Here is a 13,852-nt window from a genome sequence, read left to right as displayed (position 1 = left end):
GAGCTGGGTTCCAGCTATTTTAAAAATAAAATACAAATGATTTCATTTGGAGCTCACTGTGTCACTTTCTCAACAAACAGCTCCTCCTATCAGAAATCAGACCTGTGTTAGATATAAACAACACTGGGCTTGTCGTATTTATTTTGTGGTCACAGACCACCCATCCAGTGGCTATTTACAGTGCTCCTGGTTCCACAAGCGGGGCTCTTAGAGCTGAACCAAAGCTCAGGCCACACAGAGCACAGACTGCAAGTCCTGCACTATGGTGTAAGAGAGGCCTGACTCTCCATCTGCACAAAACCTGCAGGAGGCATCTACTTTCTGTGCGTGATTTTTTTCCCGCTGGTGGTATGCAAGTTTGAAGTCAGGGTTTCACACTTGTTAGGCAGGTGCTCTACTGCTTAAGCCATACCTCCAACACTGTGAATGCTTTTCTGTGCCACCCAAACATTGTCAAGTAAGCAACTCCACACTTTTAGTGAAAAGATGCCTTAAAAAAAAAAAAAGACCACAAAGTTTTAGGGTCACTATAACCTTGCACAAAGACTCAAATGGAAGGGCTGGCACCATGGTTCATTTCTGTAATACCAACTCACGGGAAGTAGACATGGGAGGATCATGGTCCAAAGCCAGCCCAGGCAAAAGTGGGGCCCCTTTGAAAAATAACAAAAGCAAAAATAGCTGAGGGTGTGGCTCAAGTGGTAGAGCATCTGCCTAGCAAACACAAGGCCCTAAGTTCAAATCCCAGTACTGCAAAAATAAATACATGAAGAATAAATAAATATTAAGAGGGTTTTAAACTCTTACCAAGAAAAGCCTGGAGATCCCACTGGCAAGTCTGTCTGTCTTCAGGTGCCAGAGCAGGGGCTTCGGGGAGTTAAGCAGGAACACCAAAGGCTTGTAGTGGATGTGAACTGAGGAGATGGGGTTCAGATGCAGAGTGACCTGGGAAGCAGAAGAAAGGGAGGATTGATCTCAACACTGGATTTCTACACAAGTCACTTGCAGCAGCATCTGGATACTTTTTCTACAATTCACTGTTCAAGGAGCAAGATATGTTAAGCAGAACTAGATGATATTGCCAATATTGGGTCTTTCAGGAAAAAAAAACCTACAAAATGGCTATTTGATATGGTTCAGTTCCACTAATCTCAACTAAAACATGACTCAAGTCCTAAGAATAGAACATAGACGAGACTTTTTTTCAAAATTGGTCAAGGTAGCATAAAAGTTATCTTCAGGGTTGCCTTATCCACAAAATCAAATGACTAAACTGAAATTAGAGGATCTCCTAGGGGTGCATTTTTCCTCAGAACCTTCAAAGAAATGTCTTCTTCTCTCCCAGGTAGGCTCCAACCTCTAAATAAATATTACATGAGTTCTGCCAAAGAAAAGCACCTAAAAGTGAAGGGGGGGGGCAGCCACAGGTCGCTGCCAGGGTTTTCCTCATCCCAGCTAGTAGTGAAAAGGGGCTTTCCAAAGAAATGAGGCCTAGGGAATTCAACAGAATAAACACTGATTATGTAGTACCCCTGCCAAAAAGAAAACGGAAGAAAACTACAGATTGAAGAGGAAAAGTGTGGTCATTTTGCCGGGGATCAAGGACTATTGTAGGTCACCATTATCATCATTAGCATCATCAAAACACGCCTTTGAGCAGAGCCAGGAAAAGTGCACTCAACACTGTCCTCTGGGAGCACAGGAGCCAAGGTTGATCAACATGGACACAGGAAAACAAAAGGGTGTGTGAAGAAATACTTACTGGATGCTTTCATACAGCCTGCCTCACACTGGCTTTCTGTTCAGGGGGTTGGGGAATATCACTTGACTACGCAGTCTGACCTTATCAAAGGCAGCCATAAAACAACAAAGGAGGGCAAGATACAGACTCAGAGGTACATCTTACCCCCAACCCTTCTGAGGATTAAATGGACTAGACCTGAAGTCTATACAGTCTTCAAGGACACAGCACTAGAAGCTGACTGCTTACATCTTCCCACTGGCTGCTGGCACATTTTGATGGCAAAGCATCTACCTTCTTTTCTGGGGACTATCTATGGCCAACATCATTTATTACAAGATCATTGATAAATAAGGCACTAATATTTACTTATCTTTCAAAATCATGCTTCAGCACACGGTAAACATCATCTAAACACCTATAGCATATTTTATCTCTCTACTTTTCAATGCCATAAAGTGCTTTATTCTATAGGTTTTTTCCAGGGGTGGGGACTTATGAGAGGTCGGGGAGATATAAGGTAAGGGGGAATAAGGGGGAATATAGTGGTATTCTGTATATCCATATATGAAACTAGAAGAATGAAGCCTGCTGAAATTGATCTAAGGGGAAAGAAGGGAAAAGGGAGTATGATGGAGCAGGTAAATCTAAGGTGTCTCACAAACACAAAAGTAAATACACAATGTATCCCCCATACAACTATTATATGCTAATAAAATTGTTTTAAAAAGAAAAAGTGATTTATTCTGAAAATAATTTGTACTATAGTATATAATTGTATTTTGCTTGTTAACTATTGAGTGTGCACATCTTCATTCCCAAAATAGACTATAGGCAAAGAGATGATCTATATTTAACACACACTTAATATGTCATAGATAATGAAAATACTACCACAGCAAATTTGTAAGTTTATATGTTACCTAAAAGGTTTTTAAAAGGCTGAAAATATTAATAAGTTCAAAGGGATTTAGCTAGTTAATTTGCAGAAAAATACAAAAATATAAGCAATACTCCAACTGTCGCAAGCTATTTTTGCACACAGTTAGGATCATTTTTATATTTGGCACAAGCACAGTGCCAAATCACAGTACTGAATGAACTGTGATATCAACTATAGCTACAGCAAAATAACATGTTCCTTGGTTGTACAGACTCATACCACACTTTGGAGTCACTGTTTGCATCTAGAAATAAACAGATGGATAACCACTGAAAAGAGCAGCTGTAGAAACAGAGCAGAGACAAAACTACAAACTACAGCATGAACTGAACAGTAAGATGCATTACCACAGGGAGCACACTCCATGAAGAGTGGAGCCCAGAGACAAAGCATCATTACCTGTTCCAGAAAACCTAAACATTGCAATGCAACATTGACTCTCACTAATAGGAAGTGTTGTAACAGGGTTTTCTACTGATTGCTTCCAAAACTGTTGATTGAACACCATAATGCATAAAGAATAGCAATGTATATCTGCAGAGAGCATATCAAATCTTTTTCTGATTATTTTCTTGCAGTCTTCAGGCATATAATTCTCATAGATATGCAAAAGTTTTGATCCAAATGAATAATGCAAAATAAGTGAATACATACCTCAAATGAATAAGAATTTCTTTAAAAAGCTTATGAAATGAGATGATGTATGAAACAGATATCAGTGCTCAGGTCCAAAATTTTCCAGATGGCCTAAAGTGTCAAGGTCTGGCTCAAACAATCAAGGGAAGATTTCTAGGAGTCTCAAGCTCCCTGTGCTTTCCTGGAAATGGTTCCCTCTTCAATATGTGGCAGTGTCTGGCCAAGATGAATCTCTCACTCTGGCACACAGGACCCAGGCAAAGCCCCAAAAGCCACTTGGCAAAGATGAATTCACACTATTATTGGGAAATTAAAAGAAAAATACCCAATACTTTTTTTAAAAGATCATCTGGCAGGGACAAAAAGTCCTGCAAGCACCCACTCACCTAATCCCTCAACAGCTTCCTCTTCTATACTTCCTCCACGTGAGGAAATCTTGCTGAAGGGAAGGCAGAGGTCAACTAAAAATGACCAACAAGAGCATGAAGGTACAAAAGCTCCCAGGAATGTGGGAGAACATACTCAGAATATCTCAAAGAATCCTTGGCTAAGTCACCAAATTTCTCCTAGGCTGAAAAACAAAAAAAAAAAAAAGGAAAGGGATGGTAAAAGAAAATTCTCTTTAGGGTAGATTGTAGCTCAAGACAGACAAATTACAAACATCAGAACATCCTGCTCAAGTTTTTACAGTTAGATTGTCCAGTGTGGTGGTCTAAGATCAGAGCTGAGGCAAACTGCAGCAAAGAAATAACCCATGAAGAAAGAATACAAATGGCATCCAACAGTTTCTAATTTAGTAGCTTCCAGAGTTGACCCTCAATCCTTCACCAAATTTTTCCATACAAAAGTAAATAAGGAACTGAATGTAGAGGTGATGTGAGCTATGAAGGCTCACAGGCCAACTGGGATTTATCCCAAGCAAGGGAGCAATGACTACTCAGGGCTTCTTTGTTAATCTCTGGGAGTCACAGAGTATTTAAGAACTCAATGCAAGCATGAATCTCATCATCATATACACACAAAACCACCCAGATCACATAAAATTTTTCAGAAAATGTCAGGCAATAAATCCATTATGGTTCCATGACTCCAGGTTAAGTACCCATTAACTTGGGTTAAGGAGCCCACTATAGAAGAGCAGGAAAGTTCTAATGGCAGAAATGGAAACAAAATGGCACCATCTAATTAAATTAGAAAGCATACTTCTGGTCTTAAGATGTCATCCTTTCAGGGAAAAACCAACTTAAAAGATAAGTCAGTTTCTGGGTTTCTGTGGCCTCTTCAACTTCATATTTTGGACACATACTGGTCTATGAAGATCCAGTTCTAATCATGTTTGTCTCAAACTGTGCTGAATGTTTCATCTTCATAGTGGTATGACAAAGTGCAAATCTGGTCTGTCACTCCCCATATGCTTTTCACACCTCACTGGTCATTCCTCTATAAAGAGGAAAGAAAATTGGTCTAATTGGTTCTACAACATCTATTTATACTAGGTTTTCCCAGGCCACCCAAGTACTTCAATGAATATGCTAGATGGAATTTTATAAAGCGATTCAAAGTAAAGCTTTTCTGAGTGACTTTCTGGGGAATCTGAATACAACTTTGTCCAAAGTCAAGGCCAATTCACAGGTGCATAAAGCCTTTGAGTAGAAAGACCGCCTTTGTAACTCCCATTTGGGAAGCATGTCCTGACCCACACCATCACCAGAAAAGAACAAGGACAGTATTCTGTGGACCTTGTTATAGTGAAGGCTTCTCAATTTCCCAAGAATTATCTTTAATGAGAAAAACTATATACAGTCTTGAACTGTAAATTACTTTGTGAATTATGAAAATAATTATGTATTTATAGGAAGGGGAAAAGCTATTGTCTTTATGAAAAGATATCATATGAAAATTGTTTTAAATTTCTCAGAATTCATAGTCTAGATGTAAGACATTCTAATCAGAGATTTCAAAAGATTTTGTATTAGTAAGGCCCCCTACTCTTTGGGTCTGTTAAAACAAACAAAAGCAAGTGAGAATAACTGATAGGAAAGGCTAACCGCTATCCAATCTTGCTAATGTGTCAGTAAGGTTTTATTTCAACATTTCTGATTCTTTGAACAGACCCTGTGGACTCATAAGCAATGATACCAGCTAAAATACCACCAGAAAGATTCTTACTATCTAAAGTCAGACCAAATAATGCTCTGAAATGGATGATTCAATAATCAGTTTACACTACATAGATAAGAAAAAGAACTCTGACAGTGTCTATAACCAGGATCTGTGAAGTTACAGGCTGGTCTGTAAATACTCTTCATCGGTCCCATCCTAGAGGGAAGGTGGCATCTCTTGACCACAGGGGCCACTGAAAACAGCCTGGCCTCCCAGCACCATGCGTTTCACAGACCTGAAGTCACAAACCCATTTCAAGATACTAGGGTTCCACCACTGAACTCAAACTTTACTTACATTTAGGCAATATGACTTTTAGGAACTCAAATGTGACCCCGGGTGGATCTGAGCCATGCAGCTGACTGCTGAAATGGGAACAGTATTTAGCTAGCTGCTCACGGTGTTTATAGGGTACCCATCTGAGAAGCCCTCACAGTGGACATTTGACTTACCACGCTTGTCTTTCACCATTTGAGGGTTAATATAAAAAGATTCCCTGAAACTATTCTGGGAGGGGTGGATTCAAAGCTTTTTTTGAAAATGTCCTTACTTTCAAATTGTTGTAAGTCTCTGAATTTCTAAAGGAGAATCAGATTGTCGGTGCCGAATTCAAGGACTCCAGGCCTCCTAGTGTCTCCACACCACCTCTAGGGACCATAGACCATCCCTCTGGTCTAGAGAAGCACTGATATGGCAGGCAACACCAAGCTCTTTCTCAATGGTTTTGTTTTAAACCACTTACTGTGCTGGGAGGAATATGGTCAATTCCCAAACTAGCTCCCTTCCCCCCAAAGAAGGACATGATTCTCCATTCCCTGGGAGCTTCTGAAAATAATCTAATATAACCACAAACGAAAGAAAAAAAACCTTAAAGTCTGAAATTTGATGCATAAATAAGTCTGGTCTTCTCTGCTCCATATTTTGAATGCTCTGGAAAAATACTGAGAACTAAATTTGGGTTGGGGGTTGAGGGGCAAGAAATTTTATAAACAGAAGAGTATTTATGAAACTATAGGTCATGACCCTCTGAAGGGGTCCCGGGAGCATTGCAAGGAGATCCAAGGGACCCTGGACCTGCCTTCCCAGTGTAGCCCACAGTTCAGCCGCTGCAGAGGGAGCGGCAGGGATAGAGGAGATATGGTTTGGTGAAGGACCCAGAAGTCCCCTATGGCTCTCAGCAGACCACTGGTGACAACAAGTCTAAGGACACTGACAGACACTTATCTGTTGTCCTTCAATATGGAGCAGAGGCTGTGTAGATATCACACTATCCACGTTACTAACATGTCACAGGCTCTGGCCTGAAGTGTGTCACAGTCACATTCCCAGATGGACATCTGCATCTGGCCTCCAATGCAACCTCCAGTGATATCTTTCCCCATCCCTCAGGCAGAACCAGACAGCTCTGCACGGAACTGAAATGATCGATTCAGATGTTTGTCTCTCTTGTCACATTGTGAAATCCTCAGTACACATTCTTCAAGGGCAAACTCTGAGTCATACTCATTTCTGCATCCTAGGGATTATCATGTAATTAATCAACAAGTTTTGCCAAAAAAAAATGAATGCAAGGAAGATCAATAAAAATTATTAATGAAACGTGACTCAAACAATGGTTACAGAATCATATTGTCCTGATTTTCTGGCCAAAAGACAGGAGCATCTAATCAAGAGAACATTAACTTCACTATCAAGTTCAACTTGAACTTTAAAACAGAATCAAGGAAAGCAGATAGATTCCAACTGCCAAAGTAATCGCTAAAGGCTGCCTGGACCATATGGGAGAAGATTCCAAGGCCACCAGGCATATGGGAATAAACACCCTATCATCCTTTGCCATGTGTATGGGACAGAGTAAAGAAGCTCTTATGACACGTTTGGGAGGAAAAGAAAGAAAAAAGAAGTTTTATCTTTAACAGTTATGCAAGTGTGAAAAAAACCCAAAAACCTTGAAACATATTCCCTCAAGGCTAAAAAACATCAATTTTAAAAAGTGATCAAATGTTCCACTATCTTTTAGAGGCACAGAATCTTAAGTGGTTTTCATTCAGGCAAACTTTAAGCAAACTGAAGGAGCTCAATATTTGTACATTGACTGAAGTGGAAAAACACTTTGTGTAGTCATCTTTTTTTATATTCCCTGTCATGCTTAATAAATAGACTCATCTCAATCACCAAATGAGTTTCAACATTAACACAACCAAAGCTCCATATAACTATGTACCACGAAAATTTATTTCCTCTCAACTTCTACTTTTTATACTAGGCTGAAAATTGTTTTTGCTACTTACCTGTTTAGTAAAGCAGTACTTTGACATGTATATATATATGTTAGGATGGCCTTTGTCACTACTGTGCTGAACGGAATTACACAAAAGAGAATCATTGGTGTGACCATGAGAAACTGATTCACAAAACAGGCACAGTGAAAATCAGTCTCCTATGTGAGCTGAGTACTGGAGTAAGCACTGCAATCTGCCAACTGCAGTCAAGAATTCTACTTACACACCACCTTAAAGTTAGTAAATCTGTAATAGCAAAGCCACAAAACCAATAGTGTTCAGTTAGTGATTTAAGATGCTCCCAGCATCAAAGGATGGCCTCTGGATCCCCCGGGGCTAAAGGAAGCTCTCAGAAAGTACACTAACTTAAGCTGGTAGGGCATTCTGACTGGGGGAACGATCAGCAAAGGTCAATCTGGAAAGGAGTAATTTCCAGGAGATGGACACTGGCAAACACCACACCTGGACAGATGGCTGTTATAAGAATGGCGGTGGCAAGAGTAGAGGGAGCTGTGATCGTCATCCTCCAAGGAAAGACAACTGGCAAATCCATGTCTTCTGTCATGATAAGACTTGCTCCTCTCCTCAGAAGGAAGTGCTCTGCACAATTATCTAATTATTCTCATTTTAATGATGAAGAAATTAGTGCTAGAGGTCAACAATGTATTCAAAGTCACATGGCTAGCAAGTGGCAGGCTGGGAGTAGGGCGACTGACTCTCATTGTCTGTCTCTCCCTCCCCCTCCTTCCCACTCCATTCTGACTCTTGGGTGTCAGCCTTGGGGCATGAGGAAGATGGAGGAGTTGCTGTGCAGGAACCAAAGACAGGAAATATTTTCCTGCTAGAAGCCAAGGAAGGGTAAGAGGAAAGGAAAGGAACCGAGTTTTAAGTAAGTTGAGGGAAGCTAGAATGAGCTGAGAGGCCAGCGAACAGAGTCAATAGGGAAGGGGTGACAAATATTCTTAAAACAGAGATGTCCACAGCTCAGCCAAGACAGCTGGAGTGCTCTGATGTAAATCCTCTTCACCTCCACTACAAAAACTTTCTTGAGGCTCACTGTTGTCAGGAATGAAAACCCAATGGAACTTAAAGAGGTGTCAGAGGAGCTCAGATCAAAGTGAATCAAGTGTGTGTCAGCCATTTCAAACCCTAAACCCAGGGAGGTGAGAGCCAGGAGAACACAGGCTTTGGCAGTCTGCAGAACTGTCCCCTCTTCAGAGTTTCTCCCAGCTATGAGATTTGCAGAGGTGCCAAGCAGTCATTCTTTAAGCTGCAGGGCCCCGTTGGCATGTGGATTAGACTACATTACTCCCAAAGGTACTCCCAGCCAGGGTAGGAAAGCTTTAGGAATTCCCTGAAGCCTGGCTTCCTTTGAAAGCTATAACACAAACGCCCCTTGAAGTTCACAGTCCTGGTCCCAGAGAGTAATCTGGTCCACCCAGGCTATGCTTTTAAGGAAAAGCTTTAAGGACTGCAGCTTCAATGTCAAGAGAGGGAGAGACAGGCAACATGGGAGAACATGCTATCAAACCGTTTGAGGAGCATTTTTCCTGAGAGAATATTCTTTTCTTTGACCAAATGTCCCACTATCTTTTAGAGATACATTGTGCACAGTGGAAAGAATGCAGCGTGTGCCTTCACCAGGGTTCACTGCTTTTCACGGTCAGTTTTCATGGAGCCTGCAAAGTGTCTGCAGAGTGAAGAACTTACCATCACAGAAAGCAGGGGAAAGGTGCCAAAATATGTGTCCAGAATTTGGCATGTTGTCGTTGACACGCGCCTAACGGGAAATGGTCCTAAAGCTGCATTCAAAAGTTTAAGCTTCATATTTTCTTAAAGCAGTTCAATGCATTTGTTCTTACTGGGAAGCACAGAGTACAATAAAGAGCAGGACATCTGGTAATGAACTTCTTATACGTACTCTATCACCTTAAATAGCCTAAAAAGTACTTTTTTTGGCTGGTGTTGTAGGAGTTTTAAACTCAGGACTTTGCACTTGTTAGGCAGGTGCTCTACCACTTGAGTTACATCCCCTGCCCTTTTTGCTTTAGTTATTTTTGGATAGAGTCTTTCTCTTTTTGCTCATGGCTGGCCTTGGGCCTTGATCTTCCTATCTATATCTCCCAGGTAGCTGGGATTAGAGACACGAACAACCACACCCAGCTTATTTGTCGAGATGGGTGTCTCGCCAACTTTTTTTTTTGCCAGGGTCAGCCTTGAACTGTGATCCTCATAGTCTCTACCTCCTGAGTAGCTGTCACTACTGGCTATTTTTATATACATTTTAATGTGCTAAAAAAAAGGGGAATAAAACATAAAAGAAATAAGCAAAAGATCTAAATTGTGTGAATTCTGAATAAGGATCCTGTGAACATTCATTTACAAGTAAATCAGAATTGAAGGTCATGGCAGAGGCTGCGGATGGACTTTACCTCAGAATGAATTAAGTATAAATTGTAACACAAACCATCTGATCTTCAAGTTACATAACTAATACCAGGCAGTTATTCATTCCCTAGCAACCAAGATACTGTCATCTTGTCAAAGCTATATGCACAGCTGCAAATTTAAACCTTAGTAAATCATTTCATATTATGGAGAATTTGGGAGTGTGATGGAGTTACAGAAAGAAAAAGAGGATATCAATTATCTTTCAAGTGAATAATTAAAATTTTTGCTTCCCATATTTGACTTGGGAAACATGAGGTTCTACCCTAACATATGAAAACACTGTCTTAACTTTTATTTTTATGCTTCGTGTCTTTTTCTTATACTTAAAGTGAGCTTCTCATATCTGAATTATACTCACTAGGATAAACATGGAAGACAACTGAAGATTTGGTAAGGCTGCTAGATGAAAGTTGGAGTACATGCATTGAAAGAGTTTGAAAATACTGTGAAGGCCCAAACTACTCTTTCATAAAACACCTCTGAAGACTTTTCTAATTCTACTAAATTTGGAAGGTTCTAAAATATGTCAAGATCATACTGCTTAAGTTCTATTTTATAATTTGGTCAAATCTCAAATGCTTTTAATAGTCAATAGCTGCTGTCCTCCTTCTTCTTGTTTGCAGCAAAACCAATACAGTCTGAGATTCTGCCTCCAACTAATACTCTAAAAAGACCACTAGTGAGCAATAATTACAGCCAAAATGGAAAAAAGTGGAAGCAGGGATAAGGTTGCACTATAAATATTTAGGCTTTGATTAAATATCAAAAAATTACCAGGATCTTATAGTAACTGAAATTCTCTGTTTGTGACAGTCAGACAGAAAACAGAAATTTGACTTATAATATGACAAATCTCTCTATAAAATGTGATTTGAAATAAAGAAAACATGGCATTACCCATATGCTAAAATATTATTTACCTATCAAAAAGGGAAAAAGTACTGACACATAACACAATGTGGACCAGCCTTGGAAACATTGCGTGAGGGGAGAAAAGCCAGCCATGAAAGGCCAAATGTTGCATGTTTATATTTTTATGAAATGTCCAGAACCAGCAAATCCATAGAGTCAGGAAGCAGATTGAAAACTGCAGGGCTGGGGAAGTGGGGCAAAGAGCTACTGCTAATTGGTGTGGAATTTCTTTTTGAGGTAATGAAAATGTTCTGGAATAGTGGTAGTAGTTTCACACACTGAATATACACACTGAACTGCACATTTTAAAATGGGTCTCCAGAAGAATACAACTGTCTTAAAGAAAAGATCCCCAAGTTACAATGGCATGAAACTGATACACATTCAGTAGGAACCATATTTGGAGGAGTTTGTGCATTTGTGGGTTGGTGACAGAATCTTGCTCTGTTACCTAGGCTGGCTTCAAACTTTCCAAGTCACCCAGGTCAGTCTTGAACCTGAGATCCTCCTGTCTCAGCCTCCCAAGTAGCTGGCACCATACACATGCACTGTCACTCCCAGCTCATACTTGGAAGTTTGTTGATTTTTTTTCCCAGGCAAACCATTTTCCAGGCCATCCATATGTGCTGCAATGATCTTTCCCAATGGTGGGCAGTGACAGGGAATGACAGCTCCCATAATCACAAGATACTTTCCAGTGCACTGTGATGCTTAGCTGTGATGCTCGGTAGGTTTAAAAGTATTTTCAACTCATGATGAGTTCCCTCAGGACATAACTCAATCATCTTATATAGAAGTCCATCTGTAGGAAATGGGCTCACAAGACTATGGAGGCTGAAAAGTCCCATGAAGGCCTGAGAACCTGGGGAGCTGCTAGTGCAAGTCCCAGGGTACCCAAGAATGTGTAGTTCTGATGTCCAAGGGCAAGAGAACAAAGAGAAAGTGAACTCACTTTCCTCTGCCTTTGTTCTATCTGGGCTCTTGATGGACTGGATGGTGCCTGCCCATGTTGAAGGTTACTCTTCCTTCTTGCTAAATCTGTTCTGGAAATAGCCTCACCCACCACATAGAGATAATGTTTACCAACTATCCCTTGACCAGTCAAATTGATTCTTCAATTACCCATCACAATGGTAAATTTTTATGTGTGTTTTGCCACAATAAAATATGGTTTGAACTTTCATATGGGACAGACCAGTTCAAGTTTAGAGTTTAAAAATCTCATTTGGAAAAAAGCCTTCATGTGATATTGTAAGGAATGTATTGTATCTTAAAAGACTGAACAGTCACATCAATCCTGAGAACTTCACACCCAAAGCTAAGCTTACATAACTAACTCTATCCATCACTTGTGCTGACCATCACTTCTTTTTCATTTATTCAAGCAGCATTAGTTAAGTATCATTGTGTCAATTACTGGTAATCAAAAAATGAATGACGTGCAGCCTTCCCCAAATTTCTCACAGTCCACATGAAGGGGTAGTTACAATATCACACCGTCACTGAGATGTGCTCAGCGTGTATGGAGAGACGATGTCAGGAGCAGGGGAGGCAATGAGCAGCATGGGATGGATGGATCTCCCAGACAGGACAAACTGGACCCAAACTTCCAAAAGGAAAGCAGGCAAAAATCTGTTACCATGATAAATTTTCTTGTTTCTCACAATTTCTGAACTACTTAGCTTGGTTGAATGGCCAATTATCAGAGATATTTTAGGAAAGAATTAACAAACCAAGTACAAGCCAGCTGCCTGGCCACCAAGATCCTAGAATCAAGCAATTTCCTTCTGGAACACGTTTCTTAGGTAAACTTTCAGTTTGCCTGCTTCCCGTTTCATTTCTTCTCTAAAGTTCTTTCATAAATTTGTGTTTTATAATCTATATATTTGGTAAAGTCCTTGAGAATGTTCCTCAATAGTAACTATGTCACGGGAAATGACAGAAGTGATGACAGTGCTTTAGTATTGCACAAAAGAGTTTGGGAAACTGTCACGCTAGGTTCAGGTCACAGCTGTCCATGTGTGGAAAAATGCAAGTATTGAGGAAGTATCTTGCCTCTTGCTTAAATGTTTAGATTCTGAAATTAGAGCTAGTTTTGAACAAAGCGGCTATGCTACCTAAAATATTAAATTAAATCTCTAACCTTGAAATAGGCCAATCAAAGATTGCAGAGGTTAAATAGTTTATATTTGATATATATCTAATCTGCAAACTTAGGTGTAAGGAAAACTTTATTATCTCAAAGACAGAGTTACATTTGCCAGACCACTACAGATGAACGATATTCTAAATTACCCCCAGAAAAGAGCCAGAAACCTGAGAAAGTCAAAGTTACCTACACAATCTGACCATCAGTTTCCACATTCTTAAGCAAACAAACTTTCTAACCAGAGTTAACAAGTAGCAAAATTGTATAATTTTCATGTCCTCTTGTATTAATTTTCCATTTGTCATATAATGCTTCCAGTCAGCACCCAAAATGGCCTTGTCCCTCTTAGGACAGTGGGTACAGATGTTTCATTGAGGACAGAGGTCTTACATTGGCCTCCAGCTACTCCAAGAATGTCATAGCATCTAAGGAACTGCCTTCTGGTTAATGCTTTACCCTGAAAATAGGATCCATACAGTGAATCGGCCATCAATACGGCATAATGAATGGTGGTGTAGACACTAGCACAAGACTCCTGGTGTTCAACCTCGGTTCTAATAGTTCCCTTAGTCTTG

The 13,852-nt window shown here is 40.1% G+C and overlaps 1 protein-coding gene across 4 annotated transcripts in view; it reads right to left on the bottom strand.

Annotated features, from left to right (window-relative positions):
- The window catches only part of Tgfbr3 (transforming growth factor beta receptor 3), a 193,436-nt gene that overhangs the window by 73,043 nt on the left and 106,541 nt on the right, over nt 1-13,852 (bottom strand). For all 4 annotated transcript variants that reach the window (XM_074076496.1, XM_020158353.2, XM_074076495.1 and 1 more), the window contains one exon: nt 808-945. In XM_074076496.1, coding sequence (XP_073932597.1) covers nt 808-945 — 138 coding nt within the window. The remainder of the gene's footprint in view (nt 1-807; nt 946-13,852) is intronic.

Source organism: Castor canadensis, chromosome 6 (genome assembly GCF_047511655.1).
Source record: "Castor canadensis chromosome 6, mCasCan1.hap1v2, whole genome shotgun sequence".
NCBI lineage: Eukaryota > Metazoa > Chordata > Mammalia > Rodentia > Castoridae > Castor > Castor canadensis.
This window is presented reverse-complemented; position numbering and strand designations above follow the sequence as displayed.